This window comes from Amyelois transitella, chromosome 21 (assembly GCF_032362555.1).
Source record: "Amyelois transitella isolate CPQ chromosome 21, ilAmyTran1.1, whole genome shotgun sequence".
NCBI classification, from domain to species: domain Eukaryota; kingdom Metazoa; phylum Arthropoda; class Insecta; order Lepidoptera; family Pyralidae; genus Amyelois; species Amyelois transitella.
Genome location: NC_083524.1, coordinates 5,919,247 through 5,944,115, shown reverse-complemented (window position 1 = coordinate 5,944,115; position 24,869 = coordinate 5,919,247). Strand labels below are relative to the sequence as shown.

Sequence of the window (24,869 nt, the reverse complement as noted above, 5' to 3'; positions counted from 1 at the left end):
GTGGTTTCCGGCACCAATATAAAAATGAAAAGGACCACTTCTTCTCTTTCCCATAGATGTCGTAAGAGGCGACTAAAGGATAAGCTTATAAACTTGGGATTCTTCTTAGGCGATGGGCTAGCAACCTGTCACTATTTGAATCTCAATTCTATCGTCAAGCCAAAAAGTTGAACGTGGCCTGGTATTCTTTTCAAGACTGTTGGCTTTGTCTACCACGAAAGGGATATAGACGTGACTATATATATGTATGAATGAATATATTATTAAAGTAATTAAACATTCATATTGTCAGCATTGTCAGCGCTCCGTGGTGTCAGGGTCAAGTTGAAAATCGGCATGTTGCCTCCAACAGTTTCCTGGAAAACCGTCGGAGCCGATGCATAATTTGTTTTAACACGAAACCGAAATGGTGCCAATGCCTGAATAACGTTTTCCGGTATTTATTTGGCCTGTTTTTTTAAGTTATATTTTAACAGTTAATCAACTTTTGTTTTCTGTTGTTTGTGTTGTTTTCGATGATAAAACATTTAATACTGGGGAAAATACAGTAGCTCTAGTTTTACCAATTACCTACGTACTTATAAAATGTATTTTGGAGAGTAATCTGTGACGGTGATTACAAAGTCATTTAATATTTGACAAAAATCAAGTAAAATATGAATAAAATCCATTAGCAAAACAAGATAAGATGTGTGTGTGTATGTGAACGAATCGAAAGAAATATGCAGGGATCGTGGAAAGATGTAGTCTCTGCCTACCCATCCGGGAAATAGGCGTGATTTTATGTATGTATTTTTTTTGCCTCCTCACCTCATTTATTATAAACTAAGTACGAAGGTGATGTCTTTACTTCTGTGATATTTTTAGCACGCAGCTAAAACGGATGTTGCAATGTATGCTGTTTAAGAGGTTAAGTGGCATTAATTGTATTGTACTGGGAGCTAATAAAATTCCCAGGTCCCCCTTATTTTACTGTGAATCGTTTGTTCAGTTCAGTTTCAAGCGTTTTGAGCTGCAATTATTATTTTTCAATTTATACTCAGTGAACAGCGCAATATTATAATTACAGTAACATAATATATAAGCTAATAATATATTTCACAGTGAAATGCTCCTTTAAAGTTTTTTTCCACGTCCTTCAGAAATCGTTTAAACAGTTGCAGTATTTTACATAAATCATCCCTAAAACAAAATATCATCCCTAAAGAAGCTATCGCTAGTCGTAATAATTTTATATTAAAAGTCTAAGGAAAAATATGATGATGATAAAGATTAAAGATAAAAGTACTAACGCCATGTTTATCTGTATGGCTGTGTTGTAAATTCAGGCATTCATTGGTAGTTTTCTGTAAGAAGGGTATATATTTCGATCGATTAAACACTTAATTTCACCATAGATAACGGATCGCTACAGCAATCTCTTTCAGTGTTCCAGCTTCAACCTTGGGTGGAAGGAAACTGAACGGAGAGAACGGAGTATTTAGTGCAATTTAATAATAAAAAATATCTTCGTATGCAATTTAATAATACAAATAACTTTTTAATATAAATATAAATTGTAAATATAAATATAATTTGTGCCAGATCGAAATCATTAAACCTGTTTGTTTCAGAAATAGAAATTCTAGCCAATGCTGAAATCAGTTAAATGCGACAGCTGGATTGAGATTATCTTATAGTTGGCCAGCGGCAATATCTTGAGGCGTTGCATTTAATTGCTAATTAATGTTCAATATCTGACATTGCGCTCTGACTTCAGGAAAAATTAAATGTTACATGCTTTTCTTTGCCTATATTTAGACTTACTTGGTACCGTAGTTTATTAGGCTTGATTATTCTTTGAAAGTGGCGTGATTTTATGTACTTTACATGTGTGTTAAAAGGAGCAGTATTATTTATCCAAAAAACTTTATTGCATCTTAGTTCAATTAATCAGCCACTCAACTAAAATGTGTCCTTCGACACAATTAGCTCTGTCTCCCCAGTAATTGATAAAAAAATGTGATGAGTATGTGAAATTTATCATCGAATAGTTGGCATTCTAATCCACAGTGTTACCATATGTACAAAACATCCTTTCCAACAACGTTCTGTAAAGTTCACGCATGCCTCGTTTTGGCGCGGCGCCATGCCGATGGTGGAGCGAGGAATTTTCATATTATCGTGGTCTATCTGCTGTGTTGGGAGTTTTTTTCTTCTTGTTATAATAGTCTTACTACTATCTATATAAGTATACATACATACATACATATAGTCACGTCTATATCCCTTGCGGGGTAGACAGAGCCAATAGTCTTGAAAGACTGAATGGCCACGTTCAGCTATTTGGCTTAATGATAGAATTGAGATTCAAATAGTGACAGGTTGCTAGCCCATCGCCTAAAAAGAATCCCAAGTTTGTAAGCCTATTCCTTAGTCGCCTTTTACGACATCCATGGGAAAGAGATGGAGTGGTCCTATTCTTTTTTGTATTGGTGCCGGGAACCACACGGCACTATATAAGTATCTATTATAAAATATAGTATCGTTGAGTTAGTATCTCGTAACACAAGTTTCGAACTTTTTTAGAGGCTAACTCAATCAGTGTAATTTGTCCCGTATATTTTTATTATTTATTTATACTACCCGTGTTTTATTTTTGTGTTGTCCTTATGTATTTTGACAATGACCTGCAAGTATTACTTAGTCCTAATTAGTCTCCGATATATTCTTCTATTTGAAATACGTATGTCTATTATTATTATCGCGGAATTTTCATTTGAGTTTTAAAGACTTAGTACTTTTACGAATATTATAATTAACCTTCAATTTGGGGAAATAATAAGAAAATAAAAAATAATTTCTTATTTCATCATTAGGTATTTCCCCAAATTCTTGCCACGTGCAACGTTATACAGGTACTTACCAACGACTTGAGGTTTTTCCTTATTAATGTCAGTCGGTATCGGATAATATAATTATTCTTCATCCAATATAACTCCAACTCAAGTCTAATTACGTATTTTTGTATTAATTTTATTTTAACTTGATTTTTTCAGTTTGGTTCGGAATTTTAGCATGATCAAATTAATGTTTTTAAAAGATTAATTATAACGTAACTTCATATACAAGCGACTAATTTAATACAAAAACACAGTATAAAAACAATCATTATAATAAAATACATATATGAGAAAAATAAGAAGAAAAGAATTAGTGACAAAAGGCGTAAGAGTTTTAGGCAGAATAAAATAACTTTATAAAAATACAATGCATATAAAAGGATATAAACTGAATTTTCTGTTATTGCTTTAATGCTTAGCACTTTGCGTTTGCTACAATAAGAACCTATGTTTGTATGTTTACCAGTTTTACACTCAAATAATATTTAAATGTTAGTAGGTATGTTTGTTTTACATGGAAATTTTCGTATTCAAATACGCAGATGCACCAACCGCACCAGAAAAGTTGGACGGCTACCACAGAATTTAATATAACAACGCTTAAGTTAGAGCTTTTCATATTTTGGGAATATTTTGTTTGTGATACACATTTTTTGAGCTATCTTGTTTCCTGCACATAGGACCACTTCATTTCTTGCTCGTTGATGTCGAAAGGCACTTAACCAGGGTTCTAACCAATATCTGTTAAGTTCCCCTACAAAGGTTGCGTAGGTTAGACGCGAGTAACTTCACGCAAAAACTCAAGTCACCCAATCCAAGAACCATGATCATGACATTAGACCTAACCTAATAAAGTTGTAAATACGTTTGTTATCCATTCATGCTAAAATTTATCAACAGATTTGGAAAAGTTTCCACGTTTAAGTATATTTCGTGATGGTACTGCAATGCGGAACAACTTCGCCCATCATTCACCGTTTGACAATATTACGAGTAACTGTTCATTTACCTGGTTTGCATTGCTCCAAACTAATGGACGTATTAGGATACAAGGATACATATCATCACGTCTGTATATCTGGCGGGGTAGACATAACCAACAGTCTTAAAAATGACTGATAGTCCACGTTCAGCTGTGTTTGGCTTTATGATAGAATTGAGATTCAAATAGTTGTCACTATTGTTTGCTAGCATGTCATCTAAAAGAAGAATCTCAAGTTTATAAGCCTTTCCCTTAGTCGCCTTTTACGACATCGGCATGGGAAGAGATGGAGTGGTTCTATTCTTTTTCCTATTGATGCCGGGAACCACACGGCACTTAGGATATCGTGGTGGTCGCAGAAGTCTTTATTACATCGTTGCGATGCAGAACAACTTCACACATCGTTCACCGTTAGACACTGTTAACTGTTCGTTTCCCTGGTTAATAACTTATCAACGTATTAAGATAAACCTTTACAGTTTTCAATCAAACTACACGTATATCCAATACGGGTTAGATTCCCCTGCAAAGGTTGCGGAGGTCAGGTCAGCGACTCCGGCTTCGTATAAAAACCCGATTCACCCATGCCTTTGACCAGGATACATGGTCAAATGCATACCCCGGGCTCCTCTCCAGAGTGGTGAGAATGCAACCGGGACTAAAGCCAAGAGGAATGAAGAATTAATCTACACGCGAGGGAAGTCGCAGCCCGACGGTAGTTCAGTATATTTCGGGGTGGTGTTCTGTTTGACACTGCGTTATCTGTTAGTTTACATGGCTCCTAGCTTATCAACGTATTAGGAATAAGATAAACCGTGACAGAGTAATTAATCAATGTTCACGGGAGCGAAGTCGCGGGCTGTCACTAGTTCAGTATATTCCGTGGTAGTGCTGCATGGCTGCAATGCGGAACAACTTAGCACATCGTTCACCGTTTGACAATGTTAACTGTTCGTTCGCATGGCTCCCAAGTTATTTAGCCTTTTCTTTACTTTGTATAGCAAATAAGAAAATAAGAACTAACTTTTGCTAGTAAATTAATGAAAAAATGGTCTGAGATCATTATCTAGAGTATTTGTACAGGAAGATCTGGTCCGATCCGAATATGAGTGACTACTAGGACTCCAGAAATGAGAAGACTAAGAATAGAATAGAATAGAATAGATTTATTTTCAAAATTGGATACAAGGTATCACTTATTGACGTCACATAACTTAAATCTAATTATAACTACTACCGCTTCCAAAGCGCATGTGTAGAAGAAGCGGCGGAACAAAACTAACTAAATAACTAAAACCATTATTTATGTTTTAATATATTATATTCAACGACCCACAGCACAGCTTATTTATGATAATGGGTAATGTCGGAGAGATGTAATCTTAAAAAAAAACTTATAATCAATGCATAATTACAAATTACCTAAATCAATTCACTAACCCATAAAATTAGCTATTCAATGATGTAAAACATTGAAAACATACTTGTGACCTTCAAAGGTTGTGAATCATATCGGCCTCTGATATGTGAAAATAAAGCGGCCCTTCGTCCCTTCTCCTCTCAAAACACGTCCGTTCGGCCTATTTGAAACATAAATAACGGACCCCTCACAATAACACTGCGGGAGTACCATCCACGTCAAACTCCCCTCATACTCGGAGGAGTAACGTTTAAAAAATGAAGAAACAACTGTTTTGTAGATAGACAGCACATATTGTGCGTCTGGGCGTCGAGGCCCTTGACGAAATTAAATAAAGCAAAATATATAAATAAACAAAAGTACATATTTATATATCTACTAGTGTGTTCGTTGTCAAAACAATGTTTGTTAAGACTTTTGTTACTTTTACAATAATTTAGCTAAATAACTAAGTTTTAATTTTGCATAAAAAAATTATTTCGAAATAAAATATCAAAAATAGAAATATTTAATAAATAGAGTAAAAAAACAAAAAAATCACTTGCGACCCTCTGCCAGGATTCGAACCTGGAATCTTCTGATCCGTAGTCAGACGCGTTATCCGTTGCGCCACAGGGCCGGTTAGCAGTGTTGCGAAAATAGTGTATATATAACCTTCGTTGTTATTTGAATGATAACTACGTTTCTTGTTCATTTGTCAAGGTTATATTCTGGTGTATCTACGTAATAAATAATGGGCTAGAAATAATTCAGTAAGACAAGGCAACCCTCCTAAAAATGCAAACGTGGCGGTGTGGGGTACATTTACTTGCTCCGGGGACACACAGATCTGCCCCGTCTTGCGGCGGCCATATTTCATTTTTCCCGCCATCCGGGAGCTATCCGCCGTTTTCATTTTTGCATCGCACAAGATATTTTATGAAAAGTTTCATATAGACCCGACTGTATATTTCGTAGTGTTTGTTTAGTATTATGATATCAATGGACTTAAGGTTAAAGTTCTAAACTACATAAATAAATCGTTTCGACACTTATTTACTACTTTTCTGTTAAATTTTAAAAATAAATTATTTTCATTTAATATTTTGACTGTGACAAAAAACTGGTATATTCATCAAGCAAAAAACTACTTATTCCTTGGAAGAGCATTATAAGTTAATAATCTAATAAAGAGTTATTACATACCTATATATATTTACTCAGAATTTTTTGGTCTATCACCCATCTATTCATTACTTCATTATTCACGGTATTCACCCATCTAATTGTTAACAAATAGTGAATGAAAAACAATATAACTTTATTCCAGATAAATCTACGGCTCATCCTGGTCTCCGGCAAGACGAAGGAGTTCGTGTTCAGTCCGGTGGACTCGGCGGGCGACATAGCCATACACGTCTACGACAACTGGCCGGAAGGTGAGTTACGATAGATAGATAAATACATAGATAATTGGAACTGGAACTTCAATCAAATATTGTTAATCATAGCTTCATCCCCAGGATGATATATTTTTTTTTAACTTTTCCGTTATTGAGCAACAGACAACGAAATGCACAGCCCAGACCGCTGGGTCTATAAATTTGAATTTTGGCATGTCGATTCCTTATACCGTCTAGGGTTGCACGAGAGGATTTCCCAAAATGCCCGCGGGAACAACAATTAATGGAATGTTTCGTAACTGCCGTACTCTGTTTATAGTTTACGTAGGTTACTATCGATTTAATGCTCTAAATAGTGAAATAAAATTTCAATTTTTTTTTATCCCGATTCGTTCTTCCTGGTAGAGAGATCAAGTGTCTTATAACTAGGTATAGGATCCAGAAGTGGTGGATTCTTCTGTGCTACAACGCTTTTAGCATACGAAGCCAAGATTTACTTTAAACTAAGTTTACCTATGTAAACTGCGCATATACTAGTGATAGTAATGATTTAAACGGAATTGAGTTAATTCTAATTATAGTTTGTCATTCGAGTTATCATTATATCCGCACAAAGCCCGTATCAAATGCAACCAAAGGCAGAGATTAAAATATATTATAATATATAAAACATATATTAATAATGTCGGTCCGTGCTTTTAATGCTGAAATAATTATGAAAAGCCGGATTTATACGTTAGGGGTTTACATTAATTTTCATGAAATAGTTATATTAAATATTCCCTCTTTATGAATAACCAAATAAATATCTGACAGCAGGGCGGATCCGTAATGGAAATTGAGTTATTCCAGCAATGTCATTTACTTTAATATTGCATCAATAAGCAAAGTGAGTTTAATGCAAACCTAAATTAAAATTTAAACCTATTTTAAGGTAGGTTAGAATTGAGATTCAAATAGGGACGGGTTGCTAGCCCATCGCCTAAAAGAAGAATCCCATGTTTATAAGATAAACGAGATAGAGCGGTCCTATTCTTTTTTTCTATTGGTGCCGGGAACCACACGGCATCTTAATATACATACATAACCTTTAGGTAGGTACCTTAAAATCATGTTCCCAATGTTTTGATGTCGTGGTTACCTTTAGGAGAAAGTTAATTTCTTTTGTAAGACAAATTGTATGTACTTACAACTTGCTATTGCCCGGGGATTCGCTCTCGTGGTAATTTCTACATATAGACATATAATCACGTTTATATCCCTTGCGGGGTAGACAGAACCAATAGTCTTAAAGAGAAAAAGAGCGAAAGTCCGCATTCAGCAAATTCAATTTCAGGAATTTCTTACACAATTATTTCTTCATAATGAATGTTGTTATTAAATACAGATTAATGCAACACCCAAAACTTTACGTTTCTGTGCGGGACCAATATAATTATTTAACTACCTAATCAACATTCTAAGATCGAACTAACTTGCGGTATGTGCAAGATGTCTCCACAACCCTTGGTAGGGGCAGGGCAGAGAGTAATAGTTTCCACATCGCGGACTTCAGAAATCGGAATATTCTTGTGCAATCCGTGGTCCAATTTGTGTAAGGTTCCTTTGCAAGGCTGCAAAAGTCAGACGCGAATCAATTTATGTCCCCCCGGTCTCCTTTCCAGAAAGTGAGGAAGAAACGTGAAGAATAAAAATGTCTTGTATTTGAATATGAATAGTAATATTGTGATATTACCACTCTTGCACCTCTTAAACCTTAAAATTTTTAGACCCATCAGTTTATGCTATGAAATGTCAGTCAATTAAATCATTTTCATCTTTTATTTGAATGAAAATTAGTTTCAATTCTACGATTCGGACCCCAAGAAGTTTCCCTCAGAAAGTTTTTAGATTTGTATTTGTCACGAGTCACGTTGGGCGCCGCCATGTTGGAAGTGACAGGGCATTTTGTTGACCATTGGGAGGTGGCACGTGACTTTGTTGCCTTTCACATCATTTGAGGGTTTTGAGAAGGGTAGTGGTTAAGTGTTTTTTTTTTAACCTATCAAATCCCAATCCAATGAAGCTTGGGATAGTGTCGTTAATAGACCTTCGCGGAATACTAAGACAATTTAGCCTGGACTTAGGCTGAGACTTTAGGCTCGAGACTTTAGGCTGACCTAATTATCACGCAGACTGTCTCTTGAAACCATAAATATTGTAGGTAGCTTTATATGAATTTCTTGAAAACATATTGTAACCTTTTAAACGAAACCAAAAAAAGTTGCACCGTACTTAAGATAGCTAGAATGGGTCGCGGGCAAGTAAATCACGAATTCTTAATTCCATTGGCCTATATTTATTTTTTATTGTACTCACCTATGTATACGAATCAAGGGCGGTAATAATGTTATGGCCGAAGTCGACACATGTTAGGCAAAAATAGTGTGGTATTTTCATTACCTACGTGAATGGCGTGTTTAGTAGTACGGGTTAAGGAATCAATCCACAGCTGCGCACTAAGGCAAAGTTATTAGGACGCTAATGTTGCATATACCATCGTGAATACTGTTACTGAAAACCTTTATATATATTTTAAATTATACCAAATATATTTCGAATTACCTGTAAATTCATTAGGTATCTAGTTTTCTGATGTCGCCGTGCCTACACCTGTACAATCTCATATCTGTGACAAAGTTCAGTGGTCACACATTTTTATCTAGACAGACGGAACAGATTTAGATCACTCGAATGCGAATGGCTGACCAGCGTGCGCAGCCATGGAACTATGGCCTTACACATAAAACGGTATTCAGTATTGTATATAGGGACGAAAAAACGATCTCATCAATTGGTTAATGTTGTGCGAGGTCGGGAATGCCTTATTAAATTAGGGGGGATTCCTTATAATTTCATATTCACGATTTTAACAATTATGTTTACAACTAGTATGGGCATGCTATAAGGGTTTCTTTTATAAAAATACATTTTTATAAAAATTATATCGCCAAAAATGAGTAAATATAACATAGATAATATCAAAAATATTTTTATAGACAATTTTTCATTATCCATGCAACAATTAGGTACTTAGGTAGGTACATGTCGCAAACGAATGCATTTGTGTTTCATTTGTGAAATTCAGTAAATAGTGAAACTAAACCGAATGGTGGCAGCTCTGTCGAGTTTTCAACGCAAGTTTATGGTCGTCGTATGTTGGCCAGTCACATAGATTGTGCTGCCGCCTAGCGGACAACGCCTGATTTACTAGTTTGTACTGCAAGCTCGCCACCAGTCACCACAATCTTACTTTTGCTAGCGAAAGGTTGTTACCACAAGGTGATAAGGTGTATTTTATACAATTTGACAAGTATTGCATGTGGACACGTAGTGATACGGATCACGCAATGCTCACAAATCTTACGATAGCCAGTTTACCCAGCTACCATAGTTAAATTATTCCTTGGGATAAAACTTAAATTCTGTTAATTTAACAATGTATCTAATATCCGCTATATTTATATTTTTTAAATGCTTACCGCTGAATAAATCTTTTACATCTAGGTATATTGTGAGTTATTAAGAAATTTAATTTTTGAATAAATGTTTTAATAAAATGTACTCAGTAGGCACAATTAAAAAAAATTGTTAAAGTACATACGCTGCAAAAATGCAAATAACAATGTCGAAACCTAGCGCCATCTATACGTCGACATTAACAGTTCGACCAAGCACAACATAGATACTGTTTATAGTTGAATACGTACAAGAGTCACTGTAGTGTGCGTGACGCATCGCGCAGTCAATACAAATCTACATTTACGACAGCATGGTCGTAAGCCTCCATAGCTCAGGGGTTAGAGCACTGGTCTTGTAAACCAGGGGTCGAGAGTTCAAATCTCTCTGGGGGCAGAAAAGAAATTGTTTTGATTTTTTATTTCTTGTTTTTTTTTACTTTGAATTTAATTTTTTGTTTTTATTAATGTTCGTAAAATTGATTTATTCCTTTTTATTTAGTTTGTAAGAAGTGTGAACCTAACTGTTACACATTATGACTTATTTAAGTACTTATTTTTTTATTATAATTTTGTTTATAAGTAGTTGCAGTAGTGACATCTAATTCATAGATTGCGACAAATAAATAGAACCTATCCTATACCTATAACATTATATTTTTTTTAATTTCCAGCCGACTGGGCGACCGAATGCGTTTCCCGCGCGGAGATCCTCCGTCTAATCTACCAAGGCCGCTTCCTGCACAGTTCGGTGACCTTGGGCGCGCTGGGGCTCCCCCTCGGCCGCACCACAGTCATGCACCTTGTGCCGCGCGAGCACCTCCCCGAGCCCAACTCACATGGTAAGCGGTTACATACATACATACATAAAATCACGCCTCTTTCCCGGAGGGGTAGGCAGAGACTACCTCTTTCCACTTGCCACGATCTCTGCATACTTCTTTCGCTTCGTCCACATTCATAACTCTCTTCATACAAGCTCGGCGGTTTCGGGTACTTTTGACCTGACCCTTTACCAGGACGTCCTTAATTTGATCAAGATACGTTCGTCTAGGTCTTCCCACTCCGACCTTTCCCTCCACACTCTCCTTGTATATCTGCTTAGTCAACCTGCTTTCATTCATCCTCTCCACATGACCGAACCATCTTAACATACCCTTTTCTATTCCTGTAACTACATCTTCTTTCACATCACAACATTCCCTTATCACGCTGTTCCTTATCCAGTCACTCAATTTCACACCCATCATACTCCTTAACGCTCTCATTTCCACTGCATTTATTCTGCTTTCATGCTTCTTTTGCCATACCCAACTTTCACTCCCATACATTAATGTCGGGACCAACACGCCCCTGTGCACAGCCAGTCGAGCCTTTTTGGATAGTTTCTGACTGCTCATAAAGGCATGCAAAGCTCCATTCACCATGTTCCCCGCGTTCACTCTCCTTTCAATATCACTATCATACTTGCCATCTGATGTAAACTTTGATCCTAGATATACAAACTCTTTCACTTGCTCCACTTTTTCTCCTCCAATCAAAATATTACATGCTGTCATTTCTTTCTCCATTTCAAAAACCAGTGTTTTAGTTTTACTTACGTTCACTTTCATTCCTTTCTCTTTTAAAGCTTCATGCATACAGTTTACCATCTCCTGTAACTCCTCCGCTGATGACGCCAGTATAACCTGATCGTCGGCATAGAGCAGACATTTGACGAGTAACTCATTCATCCTTAATCCACTTTTAGACTCTTTCAAATCTGTCAAACAGCTATCCATAAATAGGTTGAACAGCCACGGTGACGCAACACATCCTTGCCTAACGCCTTTCTCAATCTTAAACCACTCAGTGTGCGCTCCGTTTATCCTGACACAAGCACTCGAATCCTCATATAAGGATTTCAGTGCTCGTATTAAGAGACTGCTCACCCCATGCATAGAAAGTGCTGACCACAATTCATTCCTCTCAACTCTGTCATAGGCCTTTTCCAGATCTACGAATGTGCAATAGACTTTTTGACTCTTGGCCAAAAACTTTTCGGCTATGCACCGCAAGGAAAAGACCTGATCAGTACATCCCATTCCCTTTCGAAATCCCGCTTGAGCATCCCATATTTTGTCATCAGTTTCATTCCTGACTCTATTAATCAATACCTTAGCATACAATTTGCCGACGACGCTAAGCAGGCTTATACCACGATAATTTTTGCAGTCCAGCTGTGACCCTTTTCCTTTGTAAAGTGGCACGATAACAGCCTTACACCAATCTTTTGGTACTCGGCCGCTTCTCCAACACAAATTGAAAAGGCAGTACAACTGACTAGCTACTACGCCTTTTCCTGCTTTAAGCATCTCGACCGACACTCTATCACACCCAGCAGCCTTTCCCGCTTTCATACTCTTAAGTGCTTCCACAATTTCGAACATTTCAATTTCGCCTTCCATCTCATTCTCTTTTTCTTCGCTATAGCAGAAATCTTTCTTATTTCCTTCCTTTTTTTCAAATAAACTTTCAAAATAGTCCTTCCATATCTTTAGTACACATTCTTCTCCTTTCACAACGCTACCATCCTGGCATCTGATCCTAGTCAGCTCTCTGGTTATAGTATTTCCTCGGGCTGACCTTACGGATTTCCAGAATACTTTCAGATTTGACTGAAAGTCTTCTGATAGCCTTTTATCAAAATCCTCTTTATACTCTTCTTTCTTTCTAATCACAGCTTTCTTAACCAAATCTTTCATTTTCTTATATTCCTTACGTGCTTCATTCACATCTTCATCTATAACCTCTTGCATTCTTAAGTTAGCTTTTGCTGCTAACAAATCCAGCCATGCTTTCTTCTTTAATCGCACAAGTTCTTGCACATCTTTACTCATCCACGCATTTTTGTGATTTTTTCCTTTCCTTCTTCTACTTACACCACACACTTCAACAGCTACTTTCACAATTCTTTCTTTAAATTCCTTCCATCCATCTTCAATATCGCTCATTTCATCTAAATCTTCAAATTCATCCTTCAGTCTATTAATATACTTCTTACCTACATCCATATCTTGCAAATTTTCTACTTTTACTCTTTCCAAAGCGCTGGTTTGCTCCCTTACCCTGTGCCGCCAGCGATTGAAGATACCCCTTATCCGGGATATCACCAGTAAATGGTCCGAGTCAATGCCAGCACCGCGATATGCACGGGTATCCAGCACTTTGTTCTTCAATCTTTCATCTACAATCACAAAGTCTATCATACTTTTTAAAATACCTTCCACTCTTGTGTAGGTGTGGATCTCTTTATGTAGAAACATTGAGTTCGACACAAAAAGATCCCACTCTAGACAAATTTCTAATACACTTCTTCCATTATCATTCACCTTTTCGTCACCAAACGCACCAAGCACCTTTTCATATCCATCACGCTTTACACCCACCCATCCATTAAAATCACCTAACATAATAATCTTCTCATTTGGCTTGGTAACTTTCAATACTTCTCTTACACTATTCCAGAACTCCTCGTTTTCGCTTTTTGCTGATGTTGTACCCCTCGAACCCACATCCCAAGGTGCATAAACACCTAGAACGAAGATCCGAGTGATTCCAACTTTCAGCCTAATCCATAGAAGACGAGGGCTGACACACTCATACTCATTCACGCACTCAGCCATTCGTGCAGAAAGAATTAGACCGACCCCTTGACAGCCTCGGCTGGTACTGGAAATTCCAGACCAATACGCCGTGTAAGGGCCGTGCTGCGTCGCGTCGCATCCTTTCCGCTTCGTTTCATTCACGCACAACACATCCAAACGTCTTTCATCCATCATCTGGCATACTTCCTCAATCTTATCCTTCATTCCTCCTCTTACATTCATCGTCGCAAAGCGGCTTTCAGCAGACCGCATACCGCTCCCGCCGGGAACGAGACGTGATGGGGTGCGGACACCATCGCCGCCATCTAGGTGCTCTTTCAAAAAATTTGCATCCATGCGATTCCCACGAGACGCTAGGGAAAATTTTTGTCCGCCCCAGCAGAGCCCCGCATGCCAGGGTAAGGCTAGCCATTACCTGGGGGTCGCCCAACCCCATGGCGGAAGTGGCACGCTCGAGACTAGGCTCGCCCCTAGCCATGCATCCATCGGCGCGGCAGACCTTAGATTGGCAGGGATTTACATTAAAGAGGAATCCCAAGTCTATCCCTTAGTCGGCTCTTACGACATCCGTGGGAAAGAGATGGAGTGGTCCTATTCTTTTGTAATGGTGCCGGGAACCACACGGCATTCATTCATCCTCTCCACATGACCGAACCATCTCAACATACCCTTTTCTATTCCTGTAACTACATCTTCTTTCACATCACAACATTCCCTTATCAGGCTGTTCCTTAACTATTTTCGACATTAAAAATAAATAAAAAACGGTTATATTTAAAATTTAATTAAACTATATTCACAATATTGTAAAAATCGAAAGGTGCATTATTAAAGGATGGGCTAGACACCTATCACTTGAAATTTCAATTTGCCTGTAAGTTTTCAAGTATAAGTTGTGTAATGGAAATGGCGTGCATATAGGTAGCAAGTTACTGTTAAGTTAAGGAAAGAGTCCATAATTAAAATTTAAATGCTCGTAGGAACCGACCGACATTCCTTTTTATACCCATGTTTCAATATCTAACATTATGAAGAGATTAATCCTTAGGATACCAGAATAGCCCAAAGTTTTAAGTAATTAGTTCTTTCCTAAATTTATTTAAAAATTACTTGCAGAAGTACGATGGACGTAATGCCATATCCTCTCCTTTTGATATCCCAGTCCCGTTGTAAGTTCTTCAAAGGTCTCGATTATACATTATAATAATTTCATGGCTTATAGTTTGAATCATAGTGAAGGAAAATTATGTATTCTCCGAAAAATTATTAACTTGAAAAACTAATTAATAGTAAGTGTAATAGTAGAAAAAATATTTTATATACAAATGTTGTAACTCTGGGATAATGCTAGTTCGAAATAGTGTAATCTGATTGTACTGTACTGTTTGTTTAATCTGATTAGTGTTAGTCAATAGTAAAGTAATAATTTGAAATAACGGCGGTGTTATTCAACAAAAAAATGTCATATCATTCCATTAAATTGTGAACTAGAGTAGAAACTAGATAAGTACAATTTACTAGTAGTTATGACACGTCCTGATTTTTTTTTCCTTTTGTTTCCAGATCAACGACAAAAGAGTAAAGGCGGCTCCAGCAGTTGTTGTTCGCCTTCGTGCTGCATATTGTAATGTCACATCGGGCGTCGACGGGTGCGGGGCGGGGCGCGGGACTCAATGTGTTCAGTGATGTAGACGCGCGAGCGAGTCAAATCTCCTTGCGATGTTTTTAAACGGAGGCGCGAGCGCGACGAATAGAAAAACGCATCAAATAATTATCGTCAATTCATTATTGCATCATCATGCACAAAATTGTATATTTCGACTATAGCGCACACGGGCGGCCGCTTTGTTTAAAGATATCGCAGGTACCAGTCGCTGTTTTATTTCCAAATTCAGGATAGCTTAAGCGATTGTGTATCTCACCGCGTAAATTATAACTCGTTTAGATATCGTGCTGCCGAACTTTTAGTTAGTTGGTAAGTGAGTCGGAGTTATTGCGGGGACAGGACTATGAACACGCGTCGCAGCAACGTCTGTCCCGTTTGCCGAAACAAATCTTTAGTATTATAATTTAGGCCATTATATGAATTTATATAACGTTACTATGAAGATATTTATAAAAAGGAAATGACAAATTAAGTAGTAAAAGGAAAGGAGTGAAAAAATTACTCTCATTTGCTGTAAATAGTATATTTGATAATTCATTAAGAAGGCGTATTCGGGATTATTGATTTGTGATAAGTTCTTGCAATAAATTGGACTTTTTTAGTATAATTATTTAAAATACTATTCACTGCGCTAGCTGTAGCATGTAACCAAATCGGATGAAACTCACGCATAATAAATTGGAAATTCACGAACACGGCGACTGTACGGTAGCTAACATTGGTAAATTTTAGTAGTTTCAATGGCTTTGTGTACCGAGGCTATAAAATCTATTAGGAAATAAATCGGTTTGATATACACTTAACTTGGCAGAGTCTGCTTATACTAACTGCCAAATAAAATGAAACAACAGCTCTGTGTCCTGGTCACTCAATGTCATTTTATATTACCAACCCCCGCTCGCGCAGTTTAAAATTGAGATTGAAATACCAATTAGCGAGCAAAGTACCTAGTATGTGAAAAGCCGGAATTTTCCATACTTTTGTAGTTGCAGATCCTTTCAGTTTCAGTTATCATGAATTAATCGCGCTCGTAACGAATCAACTGCAGATATCTAATGACTCGTTTAGCTACAATGTGTCTGAAATATGCGTTGACTACATTTTATTTGGCTTAATTCAATAGACTGTTTGCGATCAGCACTTTGCCAGTTTCAAACGAGTTCAGCGTTACCAGAACCCAATATTCTTTTTGTAAATATATTAGAACTCTTTATTTTATAGTTTTACATCACACATTATAGTTATTCTTTATTGGCATTTTATATCTTAGCTATAAAATATTTTTGTTTTAATTGGCATAAGATATTGTTTTAAATATTATTTTGGCTTGGCCTTTTCGTTGTAAGCTTGCAAATAGAAAATCCTCAGTAATTGTAAGCCAGTTAGAAGTAACCAGCCGTTTTGTTAACGCGAACATTTTGTGATAGTACAAATTACATTTGGGATCTGTTTGCTTTGATGAACAGTGAAACAGTATTAGTTTGCAAGGCGAGTCGACTGTCTTGCCATCCACACACGGGGACTGAAGAAAATGAATGAATGTAGCGACACGGAGGGATCGTGCTATCAGTCGTTTCTTTTATAATAACTCTAATGTGAATTCATCGTAGCACTAAATAGTTCTTTAGTAATTGCCAAGATGCATTTCACAATAAACTGTTCTTCAATTCTAATTTGTTTATTTTTTTTTTTGATAACACAGTCCAATAAATTCTGCATGTAGTTGGGCACATCTAATTTTTTTTACAAATAACGGTTGCATAGAATATCCCTTCTGTTCGCATCACGAGGTCCGATGCAGTATGAATGGTTACATTTGGTTGCTCTGTTTAGTTGCTGTATGTATGTATTTTGTTAAGTTGTGTAAAATACCTAGTTTATAAATAAATGATACAAATTTATTTGCACGTTTTATTTTTCGTTTAACTTGTTCTGCATCCCTATTTTAGTTCAATTTTGCTTGATCTCTTACAATGTTAAGTTTTGTTGATAAAATTAAAAATAAGTTACTTTCCTTCCTTTTTTGTCAAACTAATGACAAATCTAGAATAAAACTCATTTTTGTACATATAGATGTTGCTTCGAAAAAACTCGATTGGAAATATCGTAATTCGTAAATTTAACCAAGTAACTAGCGGCTTTTGTAAACTTCTCAAGTATGTATAGTCTGATAACGTAGGTACGTTCGTTTAAGATGATATCGTAGGCCAGATAGATCGATGTCTTCACTGTATTTTAATATTTCTATAGTAATAGGTCTTAATCAGAACAAATTACGTGTTTTCCACATTGTTTCAAATAGCACGGCGCGACTGCCATATGACACAAATTTCACTCAAGACAATATCAAAGGAATAAGTATATTAGACGTTGGAGGATGTATGTGAAAGGAAATAAAATTTTCACGCACAATATATTTAAGACATTTGATTAGAGCTTATAAGAGGAAAATCAACGTTGAGTATACGTGTTCTGTCATCTTTGTTTCTCATCCGCAGGACACTCAACAAAGGTAAAAGTTAAAAACATTATGAATGAACGAATCATCAGTACATAGCATAATCTGTCTGTTTATCTAGCTCTCTCCTAGATCCTAAAAGAGTTTTACACTATCAAGTAATAAATGAAGCTGAGTCGACTCGCCAGTGACATTTATAAGTATCAAGAAGTGGTAGTCGCGCCGTATGCTTGGCTGTGGCCATAACGAAATGTAAATATTCGATTCTTTAATATAGACAAAATAATAGTCATAATTAGCTTGAAGTGGTAAAAGACCGATGTGTGCTCCATAGCTTAGCTTTTAACAGCAGAATAAAACAATGCATGTGTCAGACGATGTTCGCTGTAGTATATATAAACTGGTAACCTAGGTTGGGTAATTGATCAAGGGTTCTACAGCAACACCGCTAAGGATTGCAACTGGACTGGACGGAAACACTCATATGATGTTGAAGAGAGCAGAATATAAAGATGATGAAATAATTTGAAAAAAGCTGAAACAAAATATAATCCTCTAAGTTATGTTTTGTTCCAGTATGAAGAAGTATGGTGTATCACTAGGCAGTGCTTTGGGACCGTTACTATAAATGTACTGATTTACAATTAAATATTTGCTTTGTGATCAAATATAAGTTCAGTACACCACTACAGAATTAAGAGCACTTAACCCAGAGAAAATAAATGAAAGGTCATTTAAAACCTCTTTGTCAGGTCAGTTAGTTAACACATTATACATAACATAAACTGAATTTAAATATTCCCCTCTTCGGCGATCTTCTATAGAAAGCACACATCGGTCCATGTAATAAAATAAATACATACTAGGTGTCACTGTATAACAGGTGTTTACTACGTACATAAACTATATACTTGTTAATATTAATTAATGATATAACGATGTTGATTCATTGAATTTTACCTTGAGTTTTATGGGCAGGTCTCAACAATATCAGTTTGTCATCCAAATGTTTATTGTAATTAAAAATATTTGGTAAATAATCAAACAAATCTTTTAAATCAACGACCAGACAGACCGCCCAGTATGAAATTCACTCGTTATTCCGAATTAAATAAGATTCAAATATATCTTAAAAATGCGAATAGCGTTATGAATTTACATATTTTAAAAATATCACATGTAGCATGTGTTAATGTACCTACCAACTTTTATGGCGTTAAATAAATTTCACGTGAAATTATAAATTAGAAATATTTTCCAAAAACATGGCCATTCTATCACATTGATTAATTTAGTAATACAAAGTATTTTCTTCTTCACTACGTTAAGAGTACTTTTAAAATAAAAAAATAAAATAACAACTTTTATGTGTTAGTTTCTTTTTGTTTACTATTTTTACTTCTATATTTATATCTGTTTCATTGTTAAAAAAAACAACGAAAGTTTCCATTCGCGGTAAAAAAATAACACTACAAAACATCCATCACTACAGAATAATTGTTGAAGCAAAAATATTACAATAGTGTTAAGTGCTACATGTGTAGACTTTATCTTAAATTCCAGGGTAGTTGCTTGAGTGTCGACGTTCCGTTTTCCCTAAGGCATGTAGATAGTTTGAAAATTATTTATTCGACACTAGGTTGTACATTGTTTGAAGATTATTGAGTTTCAATGGGGTCAAATAAAATTTTAAGAACATAAATAAAGTGTTTTATTTACATAAGTAAGCTTAACTATACAACAATGTATAAAAAATACATTTTATTATTAGGGCGCACGCACACTATGCATCTTGTTGCAGCGACTAATCGCAGTTTAACGTCGCGCAACCGCGTTTTTTTGCAACGGTATTGCTTAAACTTTCTTATGATTATAGCTGCGATAAGGAATCAACGACATGTATTTGAAGAAGCAACCACCAGCGTGGAGTTAGGTCGTTATAGGCGTTAAATATGTAGAAATTGTCTGAATTGAAATGAAGAAAAACCAAACGAACCGACAATGACAATTCACACATATAGTCACGTCTTTATCCCTTGTGGGATAGACGAGCCAACAGTCTTGAAGACTGAAAGGCCATGTTCAGCATGGCTTGGCTTGTCATGGCTTAATGACGGAATAAAGATTCAAATAGTGACAGGTTGCAAGCCCAACGCCTACAAAGAATCCCAAGTTTATTAGCCTTTCCCTTTACGACATCCATGGGAAGTTACTTTTATAAGAAAATGAATGAATCAGTCGACACTACACGAGTCCGTGTGACTGAAGACCGATTTGGCACACAAACAATAATCACGATTCACCTTTATAAAAGTCAATGCGGGTACATAAAGTACCAGTTAAGTATAAATAGCGTTTTGTCTAGTTCCAGTTCAGCGGTGCTGAGCTGCTTGATGCGTTTCTCCACGCTGGCTAATACTGCTAGCTCGGGCGGGGTCAATGTCTCCTCCACCTGGAATACAATATGATAGAGAATTATTGTTTTATTATTATCCTTCTAAGTGGTTTAGTCTTAATTATTTTATATCAGAGGTAAAGGGCTTTTATCCAAGATCGTAAACATTAGGGACTGCACCAACCATATTTTAATTTGATAAGCTCCCAGTCTTGATTATATTTCATTATTACGCGATATTGATATGCTTACAAAATTTCAGTTGAATATTATCTGCTTAAAAATTAGATAGCCATATTCCTCTCTACCAAACATGTGTATATGGAAAGTTATATTACAAGTAAAGTAAAAAAAGAGACTGACATCAGTGATGTTCTGCTGCGGCTCCCCGCGCACGCGCATGCCGTGCACGATGCTGCGCACGCGCCGCTGCTTGTCCAGCAGACGCGACGCCGCCGCGCGCTCGGTGCGCGAGCGGCGCAGCACGTTGTGCAGGGAGCGGTAACACATCTCCTTGCATGTGTGCGCTGCCTGTGATACAATAATCACATTATAATCGTTAGTAATTCAAAGGAAGAAATGAGGGAAACAAAAGAAGATTTTGAGCAATGTGCGGCGAAACATCATTGTGTTTGTGAGGGTGAGCATGTAAGGGCTGTTTGTTCGATTTAGGACTAAGTCGCTTTGCGGCAGAAGTACAGTGCCTGTGTTATAACAATAAAAAAATAAAGGATAGTTTTACGTTAACTCAGGTATTTGGCATCTTTTTCACAATTAGTTAATTAAATTAAGTAGGTTGAATTGTTCGGTTTTGATGCTGAATATATTCGACTGGAGATTTTTTCTAAGTATTAAAAGAAAGAAATTGACGAATTGATTTCACTTACCTCATGCAATTTAACGTGATACAAATAAATAGTCTTGGCCAGCCCGCCGGCCGACGCCGCCTTTCTCATTGGCTGGACGCTGATAAAGTGTTCTTCTAGCAGTTTGTACGTCAACTGCTTGCATTCCTTGTTGGGCAACATGGCGTACTTCTGGATGTCGTCCTCTTCTATGTACTTCTTTGACATAATTAACCTAAGAATTGGAAAAAAGTTAATAATAATACCTACAAATAGTTAAATTCATCGAACGTTCGACTTTAGATAATTTTTTTAGCGCCATCAATGTTAAAAACACCGTTTGCCTGTTTTATCCGTCGGGCGATGATAATTATAAATAATAAAAATAAAAAAGTAATTGACCGATGTCTGTTCTTTAAAGATTAGGTACTAAAAATCGATATGTATGGGGCTAATTACCAACAGAAGCGAAAAATGAGATTTTTTTAATTTCTGTCTGTATATTTGCACTCGGATCACGCGAAAACTATGTGAATACGCTTTTCTCAGGCTTGGCCCTACTTAAAAAAACTGGTATACAAAAATTTCTCCCTCCACCCTTCCATTGAGCAATACAGGGTGTCCGCTTTATCAGTGAACATTAACATCTCACGAAGTCGCGAGCAACAGTTACAGTACAAGGTAACAAACCTGAGGATCCTGGCGGCGTTGGAGCCGAGCCGCTCGGTGACGGCGTGCTCGAGCGCGGCCGCCACGAGCCGCGCGGCTGCGCGCGCGCCGCGCACCGCCAGCCGCCCGCCGCCCGCGTCGCCCGTGCGCTCGACGAAGCCCGCGCCGTTCTCCTCTAACATTTGTTTTAGTCTTTGTTACCGCTACATAAAGTTCAGTGAGCGAGTGTTAGAAATAAAAATGAATAAGTGTTAATGCTCGCTGGCACGCACCGTCAGCATCCAGCTTAATTTTGTTAATGTAACAACAAGCTGAAAGATATTCTGAGAATATAAGACGTCGATGCCGTTGAGGTGTCCGATTACAGTGCGTGATGCGTTTGGCACAGTTTTAAATGATTCTTCGACCATGTATGTACTGCTAGGTACTATTCTCTTTTCTTAGTGTTAATATATGTTTTTACATTGAGGGAAAATATCTTGACGAGTTATTAAGTATTAGCTGTAGCGCTTTTTGCCCCTGGCACAGTACAGATCTAATTATTGACTGGTGTTCATAGACGCTCTAAACCTATCTTTCTATACGAAAAAGTGTTATAAAATCCAAATAAATTCAAGAGTAACATACCTAACACCTTGAGGTAGTGGTCCAAATGCAGCGTTAGCAGCGAGTCTGCAGCTGTTCGACGACAACTGTGCTTGAGATCCACCGCAGGCGTGGGCGTCGACACCGCGGCCCACGCCGGCGACGTCAGGCACATCTGCTGTAGCAGCAGCCGCATTAGCTCCCCCGCTATGGAAGTATGTTAGAAAGAGATAGTTGTTTATTGTCCCGTTGCGTGTAGTACGTGTAGTTTAGTTCATGTGAGGGCTGGGGCCACGTCATAAGACCAATAGTCTCCTTATTCTTGAAATCACTCACCATGGTCATCTATGCGTCGGGAGATAGCTTTGATCATTATTTCGTCTCTAAAGTCCTGGTGGAACCTGTCGTAATTCACCTCCCAATAAATTTCTGAAATAAAATTGCAAGTGAAATAAATGCTGACAGATGAAATTTCTCAATCTTTCATTTGATAATCAAAATAATGTGAATGTGAGTAGGTGGTAAAATATGTGTTCAACTTTCATTTGTTTAAAAAGTAACTAATAAATTCAAGAAAGTATGGGCCAGACTTGGCCACTCAAATGACCACTTACTATCAGTAATTTCTTCCGGTTTCGCCATGGCTTGGATTAGAGCTCTCGTATCTAGATCGGGCACTATTGTAGCAACTGGCACTAATGTTGGTACCTCATTGGCACCTTCCTTAGTCTCCTCTACCGGTGATTGTTGAATGTAACCGGCTGTTGCTAGACTGATGAATGTGTCTTTCAATTGTACCATTGTTAAGTTCTTTTCCTGAAAAGTTTTTTTAAAAATAAATTAAGAATGTATGTGGGTCTAATTCTTCAACATATTTCAAACATTACCAAAGTATAGACATATTATAATATGCCTATCCCTGTGGCCTAACCATACCACAGTAAAAAAACTATTACATTTAACAAGTACAAACATCTTACTTATTGAATTGAATAGGAATAAAGTTAACCTTGTCATTCTTATATTTGTTAGCTATAGTGACCAAGAGAAGTGTGGAGCTGCATTTTGCCTGTTGGAGAAGCTCTTCAACTAGAAGCTCTGCCTCGCTGCCGTATTTGGTTTTGATTTGAAGCAAATATCTAAAAATTAAAAATGTGAAATACTTAACAATTCCACTGGAAAATATTAATTTTTTGACTCCTTTTTGATTTCATTGGAAATATATAATGAAAAGTGATTAGGGAAAGGATGTCATTGAAAGTTGCAAAAACTGTGTCAAGAGTCAATAATATAATGAAATGTACATTTTAAAATGATGTCATCAATCATGTTTTATTTGGCTGCAGGCTTTAAAACTATCATTTATTTTATATCAAAATATGGCTGCAAGCTTTAAAACTTTCATTTATTTTATATTTATATCAATTATTCAGTTGGCAACAAGCCTAAACCTACCTTCTTTGATTAAATATAAATCTTCCTAAAAACTCTATACTTACCTTGGATATCTGATAAGTAGAAGCACATTTTCAGGAACTAATTTGTAGTCAGCGATAACCTCATTGTTGGATGGCTCGAACGTAGCCAAGTTGAACTTGATCAGTGTACGGAGACTTTCTATGACCTGAAAGTTTTTAAGTATTTTGTCGTAAGAAGTGTGACCCTTAACATTATAAGAGTAAGCAGCCTACAAATTACTGGGGGATTGTCGATAATCCCAAAGGACATATAACCTATAAGACAAAACAACTCGCCTGATTTCGAGGAAGACCAGTAGACTTCACAATCATAGCAACGGGTCGGCTTCCAAAAGAAAACAAGTCCTTCCCAACTTGCTGGACTATTTCACCAAAATACCGCTGTAGTATCTCCGACACGACTCTGCCTAATTGATGAGACATATTTGATTTTCTGTGACTCCTGTATAATAAAAGCAGGCACTAAAATAATTACTTTAAAGGATATTAATGCATTATATTAGTATATTTAATGAGTTATATCTTTTACTTTCACAATTTTTAGGTTAGTATTTTGTTTACAATTCACATGGTTATTTTCCCTTTGAATGTGTCAAACCAAAACAATGACAACACGACACATGACATAAGTATATTTTTTATTTGTTGTTTATGTGGTCATTGACAAAGTCACATATTGTGCACGAAAACCTTGATTAGTGTTGCCACATCTACTAACTTTTAGGTAGATCTACCAACTTTGCCCTCAGTCTACCTGTCTGCCAACCTAAGTCTCTTTACCTATTTTTAAAAGTCAACGCCATTATTAAAAACATTTTTTTTTGCTGAGGCGGTATGACTTCGTGTCTTAGCTCGTAGATTATTTTTTGGCCAAAGCACATGCCATTCTGATTTCACCGGTTTTGATTTCACCTGTAGAGTTCTGTAAGCTTGTTTCATTAATCAAAAAAGGAGACCAATCTT

The 24,869-nt window shown here is 36.8% G+C and overlaps 3 protein-coding genes and 2 non-coding genes across 5 annotated transcripts in view; 3 read left to right on the top strand and 2 right to left on the bottom strand.

The window, feature by feature from the left end:
- LOC106135607 (ubiquitin-like protein 3) overlaps positions 1-17,377 on the top strand; it is a 103,523-nt gene extending 86,146 nt beyond the window's left edge. The window contains exons 2-4 of the mRNA XM_013335964.2: positions 6,594-6,702; positions 10,838-11,005; positions 15,374-17,377. Coding sequence (XP_013191418.1) covers positions 6,594-6,702; positions 10,838-11,005; positions 15,374-15,438 — 342 coding nt within the window. The 3' untranslated portion in view covers positions 15,439-17,377. The remainder of the gene's footprint in view (positions 1-6,593; positions 6,703-10,837; positions 11,006-15,373) is intronic.
- Positions 1-24,869, top strand: part of LOC132903040 (tRNA-cytidine(32) 2-sulfurtransferase-like) — a 198,856-nt gene that overhangs the window by 40,766 nt on the left and 133,221 nt on the right. The window lies entirely within an intron of this gene.
- On the bottom strand, positions 5,829-5,903 carry Trnar-acg (transfer RNA arginine (anticodon ACG)). Its single transcript has one exon. It is a non-coding gene; the product is annotated as a tRNA-Arg (tRNA).
- Trnat-ugu (transfer RNA threonine (anticodon UGU)) lies at positions 10,488-10,560 on the top strand. Its single transcript has one exon. It is a non-coding gene; the product is annotated as a tRNA-Thr (tRNA).
- Positions 20,073-24,419, bottom strand: LOC106135565 (DNA-directed RNA polymerase III subunit RPC3). The gene is made up of 10 exons (XM_060950293.1): positions 24,183-24,419; positions 23,928-24,052; positions 23,438-23,567; positions 23,043-23,244; positions 22,765-22,857; positions 22,471-22,635; positions 21,865-22,018; positions 21,217-21,409; positions 20,693-20,860; positions 20,073-20,386 (listed from the first exon to the last, which is right to left on the bottom strand). The coding sequence occupies exons 1-10, from the start codon at positions 24,327-24,329 to the stop codon at positions 20,249-20,251; spliced, it is 1,515 nt and encodes a 504-aa protein (XP_060806276.1). The 5' UTR covers positions 24,330-24,419; the 3' UTR covers positions 20,073-20,248.

Excerpts from the sequence above, each read along its gene's own strand:
- LOC106135565 (XM_060950293.1), bottom strand. The coding sequence starts at position 24,329 with ATGTCTCATCAATTAGGCAGAGTCGTGTCGGAGATACTACAGCGGTAT. Across the intron at positions 23,245-23,437 it reads ACAAATATAAGAATGACAAG|GAAAAGAACTTAACAATGGT; the intron begins GTTAACTTTATT and ends AAAACTTTTCAG. Across the intron at positions 22,858-23,042 it reads ACCGGAAGAAATTACTGATA|AAATTTATTGGGAGGTGAAT; the intron begins GTAAGTGGTCAT and ends ATTTTATTTCAG.